Source organism: Triticum urartu, chromosome 6A (genome assembly GCF_056163025.1).
Source record: "Triticum urartu cultivar PI428250 chromosome 6A, HENAU_Tu73, whole genome shotgun sequence".
Classification (NCBI taxonomy): domain Eukaryota; kingdom Viridiplantae; phylum Streptophyta; class Magnoliopsida; order Poales; family Poaceae; genus Triticum; species Triticum urartu.
Genome location: NC_141878.1, coordinates 478,024,923 through 478,047,206, shown reverse-complemented (window position 1 = coordinate 478,047,206; position 22,284 = coordinate 478,024,923). Strand labels below are relative to the sequence as shown.

Here is a 22,284-nt window from a genome sequence, read left to right as displayed (position 1 = left end):
GATGGACTAGACCCAATCCTAAACATAGCACAAGATCGTATAGTTCGTTTGCTAGAGTTTTCCAATGTCAAAGTATCTTTTCCTTAGACCATGAGATCGTGTAACTCCCGGATACCGTAGGAGTGCTTTGGGTATACCAAACGTCACAACGTAACTGGGTGACTATAAAGGTATAGTACGGGTATCTCCGAAAGTGTCTGTTGGGTTGACATGGATCAAGACTGGGATTTGTCACTCCGTATGACGGAGAGGTATCACTGGGCCCACTCGGTAATGCATCATCATAATGAGCTCAAAGTGACCAAGTGTCTGGTCACGGGATCATGCATTACGGTACGAGTAAAGTGACTTGCCGGTAACGAGATTGAACGAGGTATTGGGATACCGACGATCGAATCTCGGGCAAGTAACATATCGATTGACAAAGGGAATTGCATACGGGGTTGATTGAATCCTCGACATCGTGGTTCATCCGATGAGATCATCGTGGAGCATGTGGGAGCCAACATGGGTATCCAGATCCCGCTGTTGGTTATTGACCGGAGAGTCGTCTCGGTCATGTCTGCTTGTCTCCCGAACCCGTAGGGTCTACACACTTAAGGTTCGGTGACGCTAGGGTTGTGAAGATATGTATATGCAGTAACCCGAATGTTGTTCGGAGTCCCGGATGAGATCCCGGACGTCACGAGGAGTTCCGGAATGGTCCGGAGGCAAAGAATTATATATAGGAAGTGCTGTTTCGGGCATCGGGACAAGTTTCGGGGTTATCGGTATTGTACCGGGACCACCGGAGGGGTCCCGTGGGCCCACCGGGTGGGGCCACCTGTCCCGGGGGGCCACATGGGCTTTAGGGGGTGCGCCTTGGCCTACATGGGCCAAGGGCACCAGCCCTACTAGGCCCATGCGCCTAGGGTTTCCACCAAGGAAGAGTCCAAGTGGTGGAAGGCACCCCGAGGTGCCTTGGGGGGAGGGAAACCCTCCCCTGGCCGCCGCACCTAGGAGATCAGATCTCCTAGGCTGCGCACCACCCCCCCTTGGCCCTCCTATATATAGTGGGGGAGAGGAGGGACTTGATACCACAGCCCCTGGCGCCTCCCTCTCTCCCCGTTACGTTTCTCTCTCTCGCAGTATAGGCGAAGCCCTGGTACTGTGACGCCCTGCATCCACCACCACGCCGTCGTGCTGCTGGATCTTCATCAACCTCTCCTTCCCCCTTGCTGGATCAAGAAGGAGGAGACGTCTCCCATCCCGTACGTGTGTTGAACGCGGAGGTGCCGTCCGTTCGGCGCTTGGTCATCGGTGATTTGGATCACGTCGTGTACGACTACATCATCACCGTTCTTTGAACGCTTCCGCACGTGATCTACAAGGTATGTAGATGCATCTGATGACTCGTTGCTAGATGAACTCCTAGATAGATCTTGGTGAAACGAGTAGGAAATTTTTTGTTTTCTGCAATGTTCCCCAGCAAATATCTCTTTAGCTGCTCATTTGAATTTTTTGGCGACGATCAGGCTTGCTAGGTCTCAGTTTCAGAAGCCTTGGTTTGTTGAAGTCATTAGTGCTGCTCTTTGGAACATCTGGGACAGAGGAATGGATTTTTGAAGGGCAGCCGCCTTCTTTAGCTCACTGGAAAGTTCTTTTCAAGAAGAACCTCCACCTCATTTCCTTCAGGGTGAAAGATAAGAACAGAGACCCTTTTTTTGGCTTGGTTGAGAACTTTTCAATTTGGAGAGGGCTTTGTAAGTTTAGCCTTTTGTTTGTTTTCCTTTCCTTTTGGCTTCTCTAACATGTAAACATTTAGGATACCTACCCTCAACCCCCCCTTGTATATCCTAGCTGCTGATAATATAAAATATACCATAGGGGGCTTCCCCTATGGCTTCACAGGTAAAAAAAAGATATATTACATAGATCGTGCACTGAGATGGAACCACAGGGAAGCTATCCTTACGCCTTGTCGATCCCCGACTTCACCAGTCGTCACAGAACATGCCAGAATTTGAATATTAGCTATCATAACCATTACCGCCCTCCTCCACTTAGCGGAGAGAAGAGCCTTGCATTGCATGATGAGCGACACCGCCTTGTGAAGCACCTGTTCATGATTGTTGATTAAGTGCACAATCTTAGTACTCCACAAGACCAAGTAATTGCCGCAAAACAAATAGATGTTTCTTTTATGATGAAGTTTTTATTTTGCCTCAGATCCCGTCTCCGTCGCCGCCACGCCCGCTCTCCCCCGAGCTTGGGACTGTGGACTCTCCGGCTCCGCCGCCCACCGCTGCTGCGCTGGCCGCGACTGCCCTTGCTTCCCGCAGGTCGGACCCGACCATTGGGGGGCGGAAGGCGACGACATCCTCGGACGCGGCGCCCACTGCTACTACGCCGCAGGTCGTTGCTGGAGGTGACCGTGTCGTCCCGCCCGTGCGCCCTGGTTGGGGGGATTGGTGTGGATGCTTTCGTCAGAATGAGGCACCTGCCGTTCTCAACTGTTGTGCGGCTGCTCCACGCGGGGATGAGTTGGGGGGCTGGCAGCTCGTCTCCAAGGGGCATCGTTCGACACCTCCTCCGGCTTTTCATCGCCCTTCCTTCAATGCACGGCTGCCTCCTCCGGCATGGTTGAGAGATAGATGTTTTCGGTGTCTGTGTCGGGGTCATCGAGCACACTCCTGCAGGGATCCAATCCGTTGCAGAAATTGCCTCCGTTTCGGCCACATTGCTCGCTTTTGCCGTGCGAAGCAACCTGTTGACCAAACTACGCCGCAACCATGTGTTGCTCCACCGCCTGCATCCGTCATCCAAGCTGATGTGTCATTACAGCTCATCCTTGAGCAGCAGGCTGAGCTACTTTGCATTGAGCTTCGCGAATGTCTTGTGCGTGTTGAGAGTGTCTTGGCAAGGGCGGAGGATGCTCTTGGTAAACTTCAGGTTGTGCCGATTGGGTCTCTGCTCCCCGAGCTTCAAGTTGGTTCTGCAGATGGAGAGGAAGTCGACCTCTATGGAGGTTTCTCTCCTCGTGCTAGGCCCTGCTCTATGGTGTCGATTGACGTTGGAGGTGAAGTGATTGTTGAGGATGTGGCTCCAGTTCTACAAATTATGCCTGAGTTGACAGTGCTATGTGAGGAGTCCACTCCACCTCTTTCGGTGGCGATTCCGAAGGAGATGGGCTTGCTAGGGGCTTTGGCGGTGCCCACGACACCCTCACCACCGCCCTTGGAGTCTAGCCAGACCGACTTTGTGGTGTGTGCAGGTTTGGATGCCGCGGTTACTCACTCGCCTGTGACCATTGGGCAAGTGGTGCCCCCAGGTGGAGACGTTGTTGGGACTGATGCGTTGGCACCTTGTTCCGATGCTCTCTTTGCAAAAAAGCTTTGCAACTTGCTCTCTAGCTTGGAGGCGGCTAGCCCTGGATCTGGTAAGGCGGTTGCGTGCATCCTGACTGGAAAGTTTAACGAAGACAAGATCAAGAAGGTGGAGAAGTCTCTCAAAAGCAAAAACAAGAAGAGTGATGCCTTAGGGAAGGCGTCTGCAGCTGCTTAATGGTTGCTCCTTGGTCTTTTGGGCCGTCCTCACGGTTTAGCTTATCTCGTGGTTTTTGGGGGGCCTTTTGTCTACTTCCGTGGTGTTCTTTTTGGGGATTCCTTTGCGATGTAGCTGCGTGTGGGCTTGGGTCTGTTGCATGTTGGCAATGTCTGTAGGGTCGGCGGTGCGATCACGGGGTTTTAGACTTTGGGAGTAGTCCGCATGTGGTTTGTTTGTATTGATTTTCGCCCGGTTTTCCATTAATTAACTGGGCAACTCTCTTCTTAATTAATCGATGAGGCAAATCTTTTGCCTCCGTTTCGAAAAAAATATATGCTGTGTGTAAGAGCTGCTTAATGTTCTGGCTAAAGAGTGCTACTTGAGGTTTCCTCTTTTGGTATTTACCATGTAAAGTATCGAATGTTTAGAATCACACTAGAGAATAATACTCTTGCATGTTTCTATTTATTTCAGGACGCACACTTGCCTTACACTGGAAATCGTCTCATTCTGGAGCATCTCCAGAACTGATATTACTAGAGCAGATTTCGTCGTAGGATGGAAGATGGGAGACTAGAACCCTGGGGTACCTGTTACACTAGCCATTTCCCCTAGAAGAGCTCCCCAAAATAAGGTCGCTCTGGTGACTGAGCTTAGGGATCTGTAATAATATCGTTAAGCCAGTGTTGTATTATGGCTTTGTTTCGCTGACTTTGTTCTATTATGGCTTTGTATGCTTGTAAATGGGTCTCTTGTCTGTTATTGACATGAGGCCAAAATCACATATGCGTTTCGATGGGATGATTGTGCAAGTACCACCAGAGACTACTGCCAAAAGGTGTTTAAAAGATACTCCCTCTGTCCCAAATTTCTTGTCGTAGACATAGATGTATCTAGACGTATTTTTAGTTTTAGATACATTCATTTCTGTGACAAGTAATTTCCGGACGGAGGGAGTATCAGCGACCGCCAACCAAGTACTAATATCCTCGCCGACTTTCTCTGTTATTATTAATGGCCAGTTTTATGCGAAATTTAATAGCTCCAGAGGTATTAGACAAGGCTGTCCTTTGTCGCTGTATCTCTTTGTCCTTGCAGTCAATGAACTTTCTTTAAAGCTGCAAGATGCTCTACAGGCCAACCATCACAGGTATTTCTCTTGGACCAGATTGCCCTTCTATTTACTCGTTGATGTTTGCAGACGATCTTATAATTTGTGGCAAAGCTAATATGCAGGAGGCGCAAACTATATCGAATATCTTAAATCAGTTTTGCCATGATTGAGGTCAAATTCCCAATTGGAATAAATCTGGAATTCTTTTTAGCAACAATGTTCCTTTGCAGGATAAAGAAAATATTAAGAGAATTTTTCCGGCACCCAATATTGATAATTTATTTGTTCACTTGGGGCACCCACTTACTTTGCCTTGTAAGGACAGATCTGCGGCTTATGCTTTCATTTATGATAAATTCAAATCGAAACTTTCCAACCATAAAGCCAATCGTCTATCTTATGCTGCTAGACTTACTTTAATTAAATCGGTCTTTGCCTCTATTCCTGTCTATTACATGTTCAAATATACTTTTCTCAAGAAAGTTTTTAGCTGGGATTACGGCTATTATTAGAAACGTTTGGTGGACAGGTGTTCAAGATGACCAAACAAAAAGAAGTCTTTGTCTCAGGGCATGGTCGGATATTTGCACAGACAAGAAACTTGGTGGCCTGGGCATTAGGAATTTGCAGGCGATCAATCAGGGCCTCATTCTCTCAGCGGCATGGAGACTCGCAAAGGAACCAGAAAACCAGTTAGCCCAAATACTCAAGGCTAAGTACCATCATGACACAACTATTTGGAGAGCAAAGGCTAATACACCGAAGTCTGCTTTTTGGACTGCAATTTTGAAGGTAAGGCCTCTTCTCATTTCAGCATCCATTTATCAAATTGTAGATGGAAATAGTTCACTGTGGAGCACCCCTTGGTTTGAAGGTTGGGAAAACATTTATGATAATCTAATCATTCAACCCCAACCTTTTAATTACCCTGCTCAAATTAAGGACCTATGGATTCCTGGGGCAAAAGTTTGGAATGTTAACCTTATTAATATGTAGTTTTCTCCTGTTATAGCTGATTCAATAATTCACAGTCTGATTATTTGTACTGTGCTGGCCAAGACATTCTTGTTTGGAAGCTAACTCCCACAGGTCTGTTCTCTTCCAAAAGTGCATACAAACATAGCTTTGCCAATCTTCAGCTTCCTTCAAGACAGAGACCAAAAGTTGTACCACAACAGATTATAGAATTGCTCAACCAGGTATGGAAAGAGAAGAATATGGCTCCAAGAGTCCAAACCTTCGCTTGGAGACTTCTTAGGAATGCATTGGCCACAAGTAAAAGAGCAGGTAGGTATTCTAAACACATAAGTGAAAATTGTGCCTGGTAGAAACTAGGGTTCTACCGGGTTTAGGGCGAAGATTGTAGGGGAAGGACGGGGCTGGATGTGGGCGATCTCGCGGTCGCCGGCGGCTGGGCGCCGTCGTGCGCGAGGGAAGAGGCGGCGACGTTGGCAGGAGGCAGCTAGGGTTAGGTCTCCCGGCTCCCTTCGGGAAGCCGAGCAAATAATGATTGCTTCTTGCTTAATCTCAAAACGGGTCCTTACATGAGTTTATATAATCCTCCTAATGATATAATTGGGCTAAGCCCCTAACACGATAAGATAGCTGGGCCAGGCCCCTAACTGCCTGGCTGTAATATATGCCGCTCATAACATTTCTCCTCGCCTGCACAAACATCTCGTCCTCGAGCTGGAAGGTGGGAAAGCGCTTTGCGGAACTCCTCGAGGTGATCAGCCGTCACGAAACACCTCCGCGGCAACTGGGGCGTGCAGGTCGCCGAGCCCGGCGGTGGCGGCTTCCTCCTCCATGTAGTCCGCAACCTCCAGGTAGAAGAGACGCGGGCAGACGTGGCCGGGCACATAGGGCTCGTCACAGTTGAAGCACAACCCTTGGTGGCGACGCTCGAGTAGCTCAGCCGAGGTGAGCCGGTGGAATGGGCGCGCCGCGGTTGTCGTGGTTCTAAGTCTGACAGTAGTGTAGGGGGGTAAGTATGGAGAGGCAAGATCTTAGCTATGGAGAAGTTGTAAGCACGCAAGGTTTACGAGTTCAGGCCCTTCTCGGAGGAAGTAATAGCCCTACGTCTCAGAGCCCGGAGGCGGTCGACTGGATTATGCGTGTATGAATTACAGGGGTGCGAACCCTTGTCTCGGAGGAGGGGGTGGCTTATATAGAGTGCGCCAGGACCCCAGCCAGCCCACGTTACAAAGGGTTCAATGTACATTAAGGTAGGGCGTTACTGGTAACGCTAGTAATAAAGTGCTATGATGACCATAAAAGCTACTTAATAACCGACCGTTAGCACGCGGAGTGCCTTTAGGTCTCCTGACTGTCGAGTGGCTTGGTCTTGGTCAAGTGGTTGCTTCTTGGTCGAGTATCTTCGAGTCTGTCGAGTGGAACACCTCCAAGTCGATTGAAAGATGATTTCTTCTGGAGATGTCCTTGGGTAGGTCAGTTTGGACAGGTCCATGCCCCTACCCTAGGTACATAGCTTCATCATTAGCCCCCGAATGGATCGAGGTTTGAGTGGGAAAGGGATTGAGCACTTCTCCGACTCATTTTTCATGCCATGAGCATTTCTTGTTTCGGATCAATGAACCTGAGCGATGGCAGCGACTTCCTTTCCAGTCGCCTTGATCCATTCTTAGGTTTTTGTCGAGTGAGTTTCTTTACTTGAAAGGCTCCGAGTGACGGTGCGGAGGAGATCTTTGGTCAGACAAGTTGTTCCGCTGCCCGCAGATTTCGTGGGATCCGAATTTTGGGAAGCGCGCGGGACGGGGGAGGCCGCAGTAATCGGATGGGATAGAGCGGAGCCGCCTCGATCCCCGCACCACCTTTTTCGCCACGTATCGCGCGCGCGATTGTTACGGAATTTTACAGAACCGCCCGGGCCTACCAGTCAGCCACTCGGAAGCGGCCTCATATAAGGCGTTGGACCGGGGTCTCCCGAACAGTGCGTCCCCATTATCTCTTCTCCTCTTCACGCTCCTCCGCTGCGCTCTCTCTCGCCCTCGTGCCACCGTTCCGTACGCGTCTCGCCGGCGACGATGGGGAAGGAGAAGACGGCAGCTCTGGAGCGGGCAAAGAAGGCGACGGCGAGGTCGAAGGGGAAGGCGACCAGTCGGGGCGGATCCTCCTCATGAACCGGCCTGCCGAAGGGCTGGATCCAGGGCGACCGGATCCACTCGAAGCTCACCCAAGAAGACCTGGCCGAGGGAGGGCTGATCCCCTATGACTCGGCGCGGCTTCCGGGGAAGGAATCTGAGCCGCAACCCCGGGAGGGTAAGCGCGTTCTTCTTGCCACCCACATCGACCGTGGATTTTCCTTGCCTCCTCACCCTTTCTTTCGAGGATTTCTGAACTTCTTTGGAGCACAACTCCACCATTTTACTCCCAACACAATCGTTTATCTCGCCGCTTTCATTTTTTTGTGTGAGAATTTCCTGGGTTGCCGGCCTCACTGGGGTCTTTTCAAGCATATTTTCACTTGTCACTCCCAGACAGTGAAAAAGGCTAATCCGAGTGACGAGAGGACTCAAGTCATCCAGATGTGTGGGGGTCTTGGTATCCAGATGAGAGGGAAAAGCTCCTTTCCGGCCATGATTCTTCCCGACTCAGTTCGTGGATGGCAGTCGACCTGGTTTTACTATAAAGACCAGTCGACACCAGGGCAGTCGACTGGCCTCCCTCCCTTTACCATGGACCGAGTGAGGAAACCATCCCCTTTGAAGGTGCTCCCGGAGGAGAAAGCGCAGGTGAGGGTGCTGGTCGAGCGAGTGGTCCAGCTTTTCCGTGACGGGGTCACCGGTATGGATCTCTTGGAGGTCTTCCTTCAGCGGCGCATCCAGCCTCTTCAAGCCCGAGACCATTCGATGTGGATGTATTCGGGTCTTGAAGACTCCACTCGGATTCACCCGGAGGAGGTCGATGACGACACACTGGAGAAGTGGCTGTCGGGCATTACCGGAAACAAGGATAACCCCAGGGGAGCCAGGAGAGTTCCCCCATTCGACCAGTCTCATGCACCAGAGAAGGTCTGATTCTGAGTTTTTGCTTGTAATCTGAATTCACTCGCGCAGCTGCCTATACTGTGTTGACTGACTTTGTTCTCCCTGCTTTCTTTCAGGCCATTATTGAAATGTATTCAATGCCCAACGGAGAGCAAGAGCAAGCTCTGGAAGGCGAGGCGAGTGGCGGCGACAGTGGCGAGTGGACTTCCGACGGTGAAGGGGATGGAGGAAGCGACGACTCAAGCGATGGAGAAGAAGTCGAGTCGCCCCCTCGCAGGGAGAGGCGATCCAAGCTTGACCAAGAATGATCGAGCGCCCGCGAAAAGGCAACTGCTCAGGCTGGTCAGTCTTCGAAGCGTCCTCGGATCTCTTCACCAACCCCAACTGAGAAGGCGCCAAAGCACCCCAAAGTTGCAGAGCCGAAGACTCGGAAGGCGTTGCCGAAGATCAAGATTGATATCCCCGTCGCTTCCGCGTGAGTGTCTCTCTTTGTATTCACTCGATGCTCCGCGCTGTTTGTTTTTCTTGTTTTAACCGGACGAACTTTGAAACTGTCAGCGCTGCCACTTCCGGGACCTCAGCTTACAGGGACGATGATGAGGTGATGGAGGATGCGGTCACTTCTAATCTGGGTATGATTTCTGCCATACTGTCTTTGTTCGGTCGATTCAACTGCAATGTGCATCATTGGGTGATGTGATTTTGGCAATTGAACTTTGCACAGCTCCCAACATTATTGACCTCCCCGATGATGATGAAGAGCCCGAGAGGTCTTTGACGAGGAAGAATAGGCAAGCTCCTACAAGCGAGGCGCTACAGTCGACGCCGAGGGCGGAACCAGTCGTTCAGGACACTGGTGACGCCAATCGGGGTTCTGTTACCTTCGCCGTGCCACTGTCGATTGCCTTGCCTTCTTCATCGACTGCTCAGGCCCCTGTCGACCCACCTTCAGTTTTTGCGACCCATCATGTCCCAGAAGACGAAGTGAATGCTGCCAGGGAAGCTATGCGCCAGGCGGGCGTCATGATGGAGAAGATGAAGATGGTGCGGGACGCCAGTCAGGCTGCCTACGACGCCAGCTCGGCTCTCCAAAGCAACGTTCAGGTTAGTTGGTCGCCGCTTGTTCTATTAGGATATGATATCTGAAGACTCTTTCCGAAAATCTTTGCGTTAGTACACCCACTGGGTGCGTTGATTGAACTTTGAATTAGTGGGGGCACGTTGAGTGCACCCACTGGGTGTAGTCCCCGAGACTACGGTGGACTGCGGGCAGTCGACTGTAGTCTTTGTATTTTGTCGAGTGTAAACCGAACTGATAGTTTGTCTCTTCCACTTGGTCTGGTCGAGTGGGGTCAGAACCGGTGGGGGCACGCCAAGTGCACCCACTGGGTGTAGTCCCCGAGACCGCGGTCGACTGTTGGCAGTCGACTGTGGTCTGAGTTCTTTCTCTCTTCTTTTTTTTACTTCCTACACTCGACTCCGGCGGGCCGGTCGAGTGGGATCAGAACCGATGGGGGCACGCAAAGTGCACCCACTGGGTGTAGTCCCCGAGGCTATGGTGGACTGCGGGCAGTCGACCGTAGCCTTAGTACTTATTGACTTTGTTGTTTTTCGCTGTAAAAATAACTTCTCCCCTTTGATTTCAGAAATCTTGTGATCTTGGAGCTCGCTTTGCTGACTTGGAGAAACAGCAGATCCAACTGAACCTTGACTTGGAGCTGGCCAAGACAGAGCTGCAAAGGGTCAAGGACGACGCCACTTGTAAAACGAATTTGTCGACTGGTCTGTCTTAGGCTTGAGTACCCTTCTGCTCTTTCTGAATCAGGCATCATTTCTTTGTAGAAAAACTGAGAGAAGCTCTGGCGAAGAAGGATCAGGATTTGGATGTTGCTCGAAAGGAGGCTGACGACAGAACCGCTCTAGCTGAACAGGAACTGGCTTCGGTCGGCCAGTTGGAAGAAGAGAATACCAGGCTGAAATCTGCTCTGAATGACGCCAACAAGGAGTGCTCGCGCTGGAAGAAGGAGAATCTCATCCTGGGCGAGAAGATGGAAAGCATTGCTCGCAGGAGGGACGATCTGGAGAGCTATCTGAGGAGCCTTGCCAAGAAGTTGTTCATCAAACTTGAAGGTGCACATTTTGTTCCGACTGATTTTTTTATGTCGACTCAGTGTACGAAAATTGACTTATCCTTGGATCGTGAATGTAGAGTTTTGCCAGAACTTCGAGGAGGAGACTGGGCGGATTGAGCCAGGTTTGGACCCAATCAATTCTCCCGTAAAAGATGAAACTGCCATGAATCTGCTCCGACTAGAATCCCGCATCGACGGTGTCGTGGACTACTTGGCTCGACTGAAGGTCGCCATGTCGCGGATTGACCCGGCACTTTGGCCAGAGACCATGCCCCAGAATGATCTCGAGTCCCTGATGACTCGACTTAACGAAATCCCTGATCGAGTGCAGGAGTGGAAGAAATCTTCTGCCCGGTGTGGAGCTGATGTGGCCCTGTCTCTGGTTCGCGTCCATTGCAAGGAGGTGCGTCAAGATAAGCTAGCGGCAATCAAGGTCGCCAACACCCAGAAGCATGACTTCCGATCTTTTATGGAGACTTTCATCGCTGCAGCCACTCGGATCGCCGACGGCGTCGACCTAGACGAGTTCGTCGAGCCTGCTAGTCCTCCTCCCGCGGAGTGAACAAACTTTTATGCCTCACCTTAAATTTGCCTCGGGATGCCGAGTGGTTTTTGTAACCATTAAACTCTTTCGGGCTGAAAGCCCGAGCACTTCGATCTGTGGTCCGGAACCTTTAGGGTTTATCTGAACTTGGTTTATCATTAAATATCTTCATGAATCCCCCGTCGAGTGGGAATCGTTCTTCATTCGAGACAACTTTTGTATTTGTGGCGCAGCTCCGAAGGAGAAGGTGGTAGCCAACCTGCATCTTGTTACTGCAGAGCGGGACGGAGCGCACATTGTATTTGTGGCGAAGCTCTCAAGGAAAAGGTGGCAGTCGACCTGCACCTCGTTACTGCAGAGCAGGATGGAGCGCACATTGTATTTGTGGCGAAGCTCTCAAGGAAAAGGTGGCAGTCGACCTGCACCTCGTTACTGTAGAGCAGGATGGAGCGCACATTGTATTTGTGGCGAAGCTCTCAAGGAAAAGGTGGCAGTCGACCTGCACCTCATTACTGCAGAGCAGGATGGAGCGAACATTGTATTTGTGGTGAAGCTCTCACGGAGAAGGTGGTAGTCGGCCTGCACCTCGTCGTCCTTGAGGATTCAGATGTGTTTCGTACTTAGGCGAGTACTGGACTGCAGCTAAGCCTCCAAGTGGAAGGCTGGCTCACCACTCGGTAGGATTTTCAGATACTTAGACGAGTACTGGACTGCAGCTAAGCCCCCGAGTGGGAGGATTGCTCTCCACTCGGTAGGATTTTTTCAAACTTAGGCGAGTGCCGGACTGCAGCTAAGTCTCCAAGCGAGAGAACTTAGGCGAGTACTGGACTGCAGCTAAGCCCCCGAGTGGGAGGATTGCTCTCCACTCGGTAGTATTTTTTTCAAACTTAGGCGAGTGCCAGACTGCAGCTAAGTTTCCCAGTGAGAGAACTTAGGCGAGTACTGGACTGCAGTTAAGCCCCTGAGTGGGAGGATTGCTCTCCACTCGGTAGGATTTTTTCAAACTTAGGCGAGTGCCGGACTGCAGCTAAGTCTCCAAGTGAGAGAATCTTAGGCGAGTACTGGACTGCAGCTAAGCCCCCGAGTGGGAGGATTGCTCTCCACTCGGTAGGATTTTTTCAAACTTAGGCGAGTGCCGGATTGCAGCTAAGTCTCCAAGTGAGAGAACTTAGGCGAGTACTGGACTGCAGTTAAGTCCCCGAGTGGGAGGATTGCTCTCCACTCGGTAGGATTTTTTCAAACTTAGGCGAGTGCCGGACTGCACCTAAGTCTCCAAGTGAGAGAACTTAGGCGAGTACTGGACTGCAGCTAAGCCCCCGAGTGAGAGGATTGGTCTCCACTCGGTAGGATTTTTTCAAACTTAGGCGAGTGCCGGACTGCAGCTAAGTCTCCAAGTGAGAGAATCTTAGGCGAGTACTGGACTGCAGCTAAGCCCCCGAGTGGGAGGGTTGCTCTCCACTCGGTAGGATTTTTTGAATACTTAGGCGAAACGGATTCGCAGCTAAGCCTCCGAGTGGGAGGCTGGCTCGCCACTCGGAAGGAAATTATTTTTACAAACTTAGGCGAAGCGGATTCGCAGCTAAGCCACCCACTGGGGGATTTCTCACGCAAACAAAAACAATAATAATCACTGGGAAAATTATAACGCTCTTGTCTTTGATAAATAAACTATAGGAGTTTTTTCTTATTACATCTCATCCGAGTGATAATTCAAGTATAAAAGGGGCGGAGGAGCTCCGCATTCCAGGCTCGCGGCTCATCAATCTGGTGATCGACATTGTAGAGGTGGTATGCTCCATTGTGGAGGACTCTGGTGACTATGAAGGGGCCTTCCCAAGTAGGAGCGAGTTTGTGTGGTTTCTGCTGATCCACTCGGAGGACTAAGTCTCCTTCTTGGAAGGCTCGACTCTTCACGTTTCTGGCATGGAATCGACGCAAGTCTTGCTGATAGATGGTCGATCGGATCATGGCCATTTCTCTTTCTTTTTCCAGGAGGTCGACTGCGTCCTGCCGGGCTTGTTCTGCTTCATCTTCAAAGTAGAGCTCGACTCGGGGAGCGTTGTGAAGCAGGTCACTCGGCAAGACTGCCTCAGCTCCGTAGACCAGAAAGAATGGGGTTCTTCCGGTCGATCGGTTCGGGGTTGTCCTCAATCCCCAAAGGACTGATCGAAGCTCGTCGACCCATGCACCTGCTGCGTGCTTGAGATCGCGCATCAATCGGGGTTTCAGTCCTTTGAGAATTAGGCCGTTTGACCTTTCTGCTTGCCCATTCGACTGGGGTGAGCGACCGAAGCATAGTCGACCCGAGTGCCCTGAGAGGCGCAAAAGGCCCTGAATTTTTCGGAATCGAAGTTTGACCCATTGTCAGTGATGATGCTGTGCAGAACTCCATATCTGAATATCAACTCTCTGATGAAACTGATAGCAGTGCAAGCATCAAGATTCTTGATAGGCTTGGCTTCAATCCATTTGGTGAACTTGTCGACTGCTACCAGTACATGAGTGAAGCCGCTCCTACCCGTTCTCAGTGGTCCAACCATGTCCAGCCCCCAAACAGCGAAGGGCCAGACGAGTGGAATGGTTTTCAGGGCTGACGCGGGCTTGTGCGACATATTGGAGTAATACTGACATCCTTCACATTTGTCGACTATCTCTTTTGCCATTTCATTGGCTCTTGGACAGTAGAATCCCGCTCAGTATGCTTTAGCCACAATGGTCCGAGAGGACGCATGATGACCACAGGTCCCCGAGTGGATATCATCAAGGATCATCTGACCTTCTTCTGGTGTAATACACTTCTGGCTGACCCCAGTCGCGCTTTCTCTATATAACTGTCCCTTTATGACTGTAAAGGCCTTGGATCGACGGACGATCTGTCGAGCCTCTTCTTCGTCCTCTGGGAGTTCTTTCCTTAGGATGTACGTGATGTATGGTACTGTCCAGACGGGAGTGATGACCAAGACTTCCATGATCAGGTCGACCACAGCTGGAATTTCAACTTCAGTCGGATCCATGGCACTTTTTGGCTGCGGGGCCTCTTCAGTGAAGGGATCCTCCTGAACTGATGGTGTGTGGATGTGTTCCAAAAACACATTGCTGGGAATGGCTTCTCTTTTGGAACCTATTTTTGCCAGATCATCAGCTGCTTGATTTTTCAGTCGGGGTATGTGATGAAGCTCTAATCCCTCGAATTTCTTCTCCAGCTTTCTCACTGCATTTCAATAACCAGTCATGGCTGGACTTCTGACGTCCCATTCCTTCATCACCTGATTAACCACCAAATCTGAGTCGCCATAGACCATGAGGCGACGGACGCCGAGTGAAATGTCCATGCGCAACCCATATAAAAGTGCTTCGTATTCTGCCTCGTTATTGGAGGAATCAAAGTGGATTTGAAGAACATATCTGAGTTTATCTCCTCTGGGGGAGACCAACACCACTCCGGCACCGGAACCATTCAGCATCTTGGAGCCGTCGAAGAACATGGTCCAATGCTCCGAGTGAACCTGAGTCGGCAGTTGCTGTTCAATCCACTCGGCGACGAAATCTCCGATTGCCTGGGACTTGATAACTTTCTTTGCCTCAAACTTGATATCTAGAGGAAGGAGTTCAATCGCCCATTTTGCCACTCGACCAGTTGCATCCCTGTTATGCAGGATCTCTGACAATGGAGCGTCGCTGACGACTGTAATGGAATGATCAGAGAAGTAGTGAGCAACTTTCTTTGTGGTCATATAAATCCCATATACAAGCTTCTGATAATGAGGATATCTTTGCTTCGATGGGGTCAAGACTTCAGAAATATAATATACTGGGTGCTGAACTTTGAAGGTTTTTCCTTCTTCTTCCCGCTCGACCGTAAGTACCGTACTGACGACTTGTCCTGTGGCTGCAATGTAAAGCAGCAAAGGCTCCTTGCTGATTGGGGCAGCAAGCACCGGCTGGGTGGAGAGCAGAGCTTTGAGCTCTGCAAACGCTGCATCAGCTTCAGGAGTCCACTCGAACTTGTCGGACTTCTTCATCAATCGGTAAAGAGGCAATGCCTTTTCACCGAGACGAGATATGAATCGACTTAGGGCGGCCAAGCAACCAGTAAGCTTCTGGACGTCGTGCACTCGCACAGGACTTTTCATTCGGAGTATAGTACCGACTTTTTCTGGATTGGCGTCGATTCTCCGTTCGGAAACAAGAAAACCGAGTAATTTTCCGCCAGGAACTCTGAATGTGCACTTTGATGCATTAAGCTTGATATCATACCTCCTGAGGTTGGCAAAGGTTTCAGCAAGGTCAGTCAGCAGGTCGGAACCCTTCCGTGACTTGACCACAATATCATCCATGTACGCCTCCACATTCCAACTGATTTGAGTGAGCAAACACTTCTGAATCATCCTCATGAATGTGGCTCCGGCATTCTTGAGGCCGAACAGCATGGTAACATAACAGAAGCACCCGAATGGAGTGATGAAGGCTGTTTTGATCTCGTCAGGTCCATACAGACGGATCTGATGGTACCCAGAATAGGCGTCTAAAAAAGACAGGCGCTCACATCCCGTAGTCGAGTCGACTATCTGATCGATGCGGGGGAGAGGAAAATGATCTTTCGGGCAGGCCCGATTGATATGTTTAAAGTCAATGCACATGCAAAGTGACTTGTCCTTCTTGGGGACCATAACAACATTGGCGAGCCACTCGGAGTGGTAGATTTCTCGGATGAACTCCGCTGCTAAGAGCCGAGCCACCTCCTCGCCAATGGCCTTTCTCTTCTGGACGGCGGACCGTCGGAGATGTTCCTTGACAGGTTTTACTTTTGAGTCGACTCTTAAGCGGTGCTCAACCAGCTCCCTGGGAACACCCGGCATGTCAGAAGGCTTCCATGCGAAAATGTCCCAGTTCTCACGGAGGAACTGGATGAGCGCTTCTTCCTATTTGGAGTCGAGTGTTGTCGAGATATGAGTTGGAGCAGCGTTGGGGTCGGTCAGGTGGATGTGAGCTGTCTTCGTATCGCTAGTCGACTGAAAAGCTGATTCTGTAGCGGGATTCTTGGCTCGCAACAAATCACTCGGGTCTGCAGTCTTCTGGTATTCCTGCAACTCCACCATTGCCATCTGAGCATCGGCGATCTTCGAACCTTTCTGAAAACATTCTTCCGCTTTTTTCCGATTGCCCGTAATAGTGATCACACCTTTGGGGCCAGGCATCTTCAATTTGAGATACACATAACATGGTCGGGCCATGAAGCGTGCATAAGCCGGCCTGCCCAAAATAGCGTGGTAGGCACTCTGGAAGTCTACAACTTCAAATGTCAACTTTTCTTTGCGGTAATTCTTGGAATCACCGAAAATCACATCAAGAGCAATCTGGCCGAGTGATTCAGCCTTCTTCCCAGGAATGACTCCATGGAAACTCATGATGCTGGCACTGAGTCTGGACATCGGAATGCCCATCCCTTTTAACGCCTCAGCATATAATATGTTCAAACCACTGCCACCATCCATCAAGACTTTGGTCAGTCGAGTGCCTTCAACAACTGGGTCAACCACCAAAGCTTGCCTCCCAGGGGTGGCGATGTGCGTTGGGTGATCGGACCGGTCGAATGTTATGGCAGTCTGAGACCACTTCAGATAACTGGGTGTCACCGGAGCGACCATATTCACCTCTCGGTTGATAACTTTCAGTCGACTTTTGCTTTCAACATCAGCAAAAATCATCAGAGTGGAATTGACCTGAGGGTATCCGTCATCACAATCTTCCTTGTCCTCAATTTTGTCCGACTCCTTTTCCTTATCTTTGGGCTGCTTGCCCTGGAACTGCTGGATCAAGAGTCGACACTGTCGAGTGATATGTTTTGGGTAAATGAAATTACCCTCTTCATCTTTCTTGGTGTGGACGAGACATGGCAAATCCAACACATCATTTCCGTCCTGGTCTTTAACTTTCTTGGGGTTCCAAGGTCCTTTAGGTTTCCCTTTAAACTTTCCTTGGGTTACAGCTAAGGCTTCCCCAGGAGCAGCTGGCTCAGCTTTCCGCTTCTGTTTACGATTGGGATTTCCTCCGGTTTCTTGGGCGACTGATTTGAGCTTGCCACTCCTGAGTCGATCCTCATCTTCACCATTAGCGTACTTGGTGGCAATCTCCATCATCCAGTTCAGAGACATATCTCCGGTCCGACCGAATTTCAGATTTAGTTCTCTATACTTGACGCCTTCTTTGAAGGCACAGACTGCTTGGTGGTTAGGCACATTCTCTACCGTGTGATGCAACATGATCCATCTCTGAATGTAATCCCTCAAGGTTTCATTCGGCTTCTGCACGCAAGACCGCAGTTTCGTTAGCCCTGCCGGCCTCTTGCATGTTCCTTCAAATGTGGTGACAAACACTCGGGCGAGATCTTCCCAAGTGTAAATGCTGCTGGGTGCTAACTGGTTCAGCCATGCTTTGGCCGAGCCCTCCAACATGAGAGGCAGGTGTTTCATGGCCACTTCATCATTGCCGCCGCCAATCTGGACGGCCACTCGGTAGTCTTCAAGCCAAGTATCGGGCTTGGACTCGCCAGTGAACTTGCTGACTCCAGTCGCCAACCTGAAGTTGGGAGGAATCACAGCGGCCCTAATGGCTCTACTAAAGCACTCTGGCCCCGAAACATGTGCTCTGCTGCTGGCAGGAGCATCTCTGTCGTGACCTTCCCGGTGAGCTCTGTTCCTGTCGACCAAACCTTGAACGAGAATGGATCTCGCATCAAAGCCTGGCTCCCTAGAGTCGACTGGAATCCTTCGCCCAACACTACGAGGGCGCCTGTCATCCTGTTGTCGAGGCGCATACGACCCGCTCCTCGGGGGAGGGGTGGGCACTCGATGTCGATCATCACAATCGAATCGGTGATCATATTGCTCACGGTTCCCATACTGATTACGCCGGTCCCCACGTCCTTCACGCCTCGGGGGCGATCTTGGGCTATGAGCCGACTGGACTGTGTCCGCGGCAACGGATCTGCTGTGAATCCTGTTCCGCGACTGAGAAACAGCGGAATTCTGGTCTCCTGCTGCCCGGAGTAACGCTCTGATCTGCAGCAAGCCTCTGCCAGCCTCCGACTGGGAAGGCTGAATCGACTCTGCTATACGGGCTGTAGCTGCTAAATTCTGAATCAGAGTTCGATATACCTGCGGGGGCGGGGAGAGCTGACGTCGACTGGATTCGGGAACCCGTTGTCGCGCACGCTCGTCGAGTGCTCGCTGGAGGTTCTCCAGTCGAGTGCGCTCGGCCAAGTTTGCCAAGCGCGCGTCTTCCAAGGCACGAGCCTCGGGGGTTTCTCCAACGATAGGAGTGTGCAGTGCATCCATGTTCCGGCGGCGAAGTTCTTCTCTTTGCAGCGACGTGAGAGGCTCGGGAAGATATTCCTCATGGGGACACGACGGGTCGCCTCCACCCGCGCCTCCGTCGGTGCGGGGAAAACCGGGAGGACTGGGCGGTCCATCGACCATCGGAACCTCCGCCGCCGGATCGCTGCTGTCGCACTCGGATGCGGTCTCTGCGGAGCCAGTCGACAAGTCGAACAGGCCGTAGAGGGATTCGTCGGGCTCGATCGCCGCAACTTGAGGGGTGGCCGACTGGCGTGCCACCGCGTGTCTCACCCACCGCTGAAGTCTCGACCGACCGGAGCGCTTGCGCCGGCGGGAAACAGGGAGGGAGGACAACACAGGAGCCGACCGGTAGGGGGTCGACGGTTGCCGCAGGAGAACGCCGCGGACGCACGCGCTAAAGTGAGTTGCCCCGCGGACAGGGAGTGCGTCCACGTCGAGCGGAGCCTCCTGAAGCCAAGCGGAGTCGTCGGCAATGAACGTGAGCGCGCCGAGACGGATCTCGCGGCCCTCCACCAAAACTCCGCCGAAAACCATGATGATTCTGGTCGGAAAAGATCGCAACTCCTCCAACAAAATGCTAAAACACCCGCCCCACGGTGGGCGCCAACTGTCGTGGTTCTAAGTCTGACAGTAATGTAGGGGGGTAAGTATGGAGAGGCAAGATCTTAGCTATGGAGAAGTTGTAAGCACGCAAGGTTTACGAGTTCAGGCCCTTCTCGGAGGAAGTAATAGCCCTATGTCTTGGAGTTCGGAGGCGGTCGACTGGATTATGCGTGTATGAATTACAGGGGTGCGAACCCTTGTCTCGGAGGAGGGGGTGGCTTATATAGAGTGCGCCAGGACCCCAGCCAGCCCTCGTTACAAAGGGTTCAATGTACATTAAGGCAGGGCGTTACTGGTAACGCTAGTAATAAAGTGCTATGATGACCATAAAAGCTACTTAATAACCGACGTTAGCATGCGGAGTGCCTTTAGGTCTCCTGACTGTCGAGTGGCTTGGTCTTGGTCGAGTGGTTGCTTCTTGGTCGAGTATCTTCGAGTCTGTCGAGTGGAACACCTCCAAGTCGATTGAAAGATGATTTCTTCTGGAGATGTCCTTGGGTAGGTCAGTTTGGACAGGTCCATGCCCCTACCCTAGGTACATAGCTTCATCAGCGGTCGCGGCGAGGGGTGCCGCGGAAGCCTCAGCAGGCCGACCCTGCGCGGGAACATCCGGCCAGGGTGGCGACCCAGCGGCCCTGGACGGTGATGCCTGCTGGATGGCCACCGCGCGGCGCTCGAACGCGCGTGCATAATACATGGCTGTCTGAAGGTCATGGGGTCCCTGCAGTTCCACGTCCACGTGGATATGATCTGGCAGACCGCCAACGAAGAGCTTGGCCCGCTGGCGAGCCGTCACGTCGGGCGCGTGGCACGCCAGGGCTTGAAAGCGGTCGGTGAAGTCCTGCACCGTAGAGGTGAAGGGAAGGCGACCCAACTCCGCCAGCCGGCTCCCGCGTATCGGCAGTCCGAAGCGAAGGAGGCAGAGCTCGCGAAAACGCTCCCATGGGGGCATGCCGCCCTCGTCCTGCTCGAGGGCGTAGTACCACGTCTGTGCGGCGCCGCGGAGGTGATAAGAGGTGAGCCAGGTGCGGTCCGACACGAGCGTCCGTTGCCCCCGGAAGAACTGCTCGCATTGGTTGAGCCAGTTGAGGGGGTCCTTGGTGCCGTCGTAGGTGGCGAAGTCGAGCTTGGCGAAGCGCGACAGGGTCGGAGTTGGACCCCCATGGGCGTGCGGCTCGGCGATACGGGGCAGCGAAGAGGATGATGCCAGGTCGGTAGGCACCGGGGGTCCCCCGTGAAACGGCGGTCCCGCGCAGCCAGCGTAGGCACCCGCGGAGCCAGAGGGCCCGCCGTACTACAGGGTGGGCGCTGGCTGTTCCCCGGCCATAGTGTAGACCGGCTATGGCGTCGAGCCGGCCAACCAGGCCGGAAGCGGTGACGGTGAGGGTGGGAACCAGACCTGCTGGATCGGAACACCCGCCGGCGTGGTCGTTGCCGGCCCGGTGCTGAGCGGCGGGGGTGCCTGGGGCTGCAGCGGCTGCTGCATGGGCGCGATGACGCGGCGGGATGAAGCTGCACCTGCTGCTGCATGTGGGCGACGGGCGTGGCGGGAGCCGCGAGGGCCGTTGATGGCCACTGCGGCCAGATGGGGGTGCTGGCGGGGGGCGGCTGAAGCGGCAGCGACTGCTGCATGGGGGCGTCGTGAGAACCGGCGATGGCCACTGCAGGGTGGTGGCGGGCGGCGGTTGCAGCGGCCCGGCGAACGTCGCGGAGTGCGGTGAGTACCACGGCAGGGCCGTCAGACCGGTGGCGGCAGCCGGCAGCGGGGGTGGCGGAGGCCCATAGGGGCTGGCCAAGTACAGCCGGATCTCCTGGACCGCTGCGACGTGGGCGTGGAGGACCCTGGTGACCTCCTCCGGGGTGTAGATGGTGGTGGGCGGCGCGGTGGAGGGCGCTGGCAGCTGGGCGGTGGGGGCGCCGGAGTTGGGGACCAGCGGCGCGGGTGGGGAGGACAACGCCGTGGTGGAGAGAGCTAGCGGCGCGGTGGTGACGGGCAGCGGCGAGGTGGGCAGCGGTTGTGCAGACATGATCGGAACCGAGCTCTCTCATACCAAATTGATAGAAACTAGGGTTCTACCGGGTTTAGGGCAGAGATTGTAAGGGAAGGAGGGGGCTGAACGTGGGCGATCTCGCGGTCGCCGGCGGCTGGGCGCCGTAGTGCGCGAGGGAAGAGGCGGTGAAGTTGGCAGGAGGCGGCTAGGGTTAGGTCTCACGGCTCCCTTCGGGAAGCCGAGCAAATAATGATTGCTTCTTACTTAATTTCAAAATGGGTTCTTACATGAGTTTATATAATCCTCCTAATGATATAATTGGACTAAGCCTCTAACACGATAAGATAACTGGGCCAGGCCCCTAACTGCCTGACTGTAATATATGCCGCTCATAACAGTGCCATTTGCGGAAATCTTGAAGATGAAATGCATATTTTTTTCCTGTGCCCTTTTGCTAAGACAGCCTGGTACAGCTACCCATGGTTTATTAAAACTGAACTCATTGCCCAACACATTACTTCAGTTCCACAAATGATTAAATCTCTCCTTATTTCCAATCACCCGCAAATAAACATTGCTTCACTTTATACCTTTTTTGGTGTATTTGGAAATCTCAAAATGATAATCGTTTTTGCAGGAAATCTAGATCACCTTCTTAGGTATACGCTGTTGCGGAGGCGATCTTGAAAGAAACTAATATGGAAGTTGCAACACCTCTGAGCAATAGTGCGATAGTCTCAACCGAGACTAACAAGGCTGTGTCTGTGGAGGTTCATGTACAAAACCATAATCATTACCATCAGGCAACACCGTCTCCAGGAAAAACAATTGTGGATATTTCAAAATTTCCAGGTCCTTCTGTCTACTCTGATGCAGCATGGAATCCAGGACCTGAAGGTCAACTGGCAGTGGCAGGTTTAGGTGTATTCATTCAATTTCCAGGTGAACGACAGTGCAAACACCTATGCATCTCGGCTGTTTATCCACCAGTGATAGCAGAATTGCTTCAG

General features: G+C 52.2%; 1 protein-coding gene and 1 pseudogene across 1 annotated transcript; both read left to right on the top strand.

The window, feature by feature from the left end:
* The first annotated feature begins 1,878 nt into the window (after positions 1–1,878).
* On the top strand, positions 1,879–3,543 carry LOC147965773 (uncharacterized). Its single transcript, XM_087530600.1, has 3 exons — positions 1,879–1,890; positions 2,209–2,427; positions 2,743–3,543. The coding sequence occupies exons 1-3, from the start codon at positions 1,879–1,881 to the stop codon at positions 3,541–3,543; spliced, it is 1,032 nt and encodes a 343-aa protein (XP_087386726.1).
* A 1,561-nt stretch (positions 3,544–5,104) lies between these two features.
* On the top strand, positions 5,105–22,195 carry LOC147965772 (uncharacterized; annotated as a pseudogene).
* Positions 22,196–22,284: the final 89 nt, after the last annotated feature.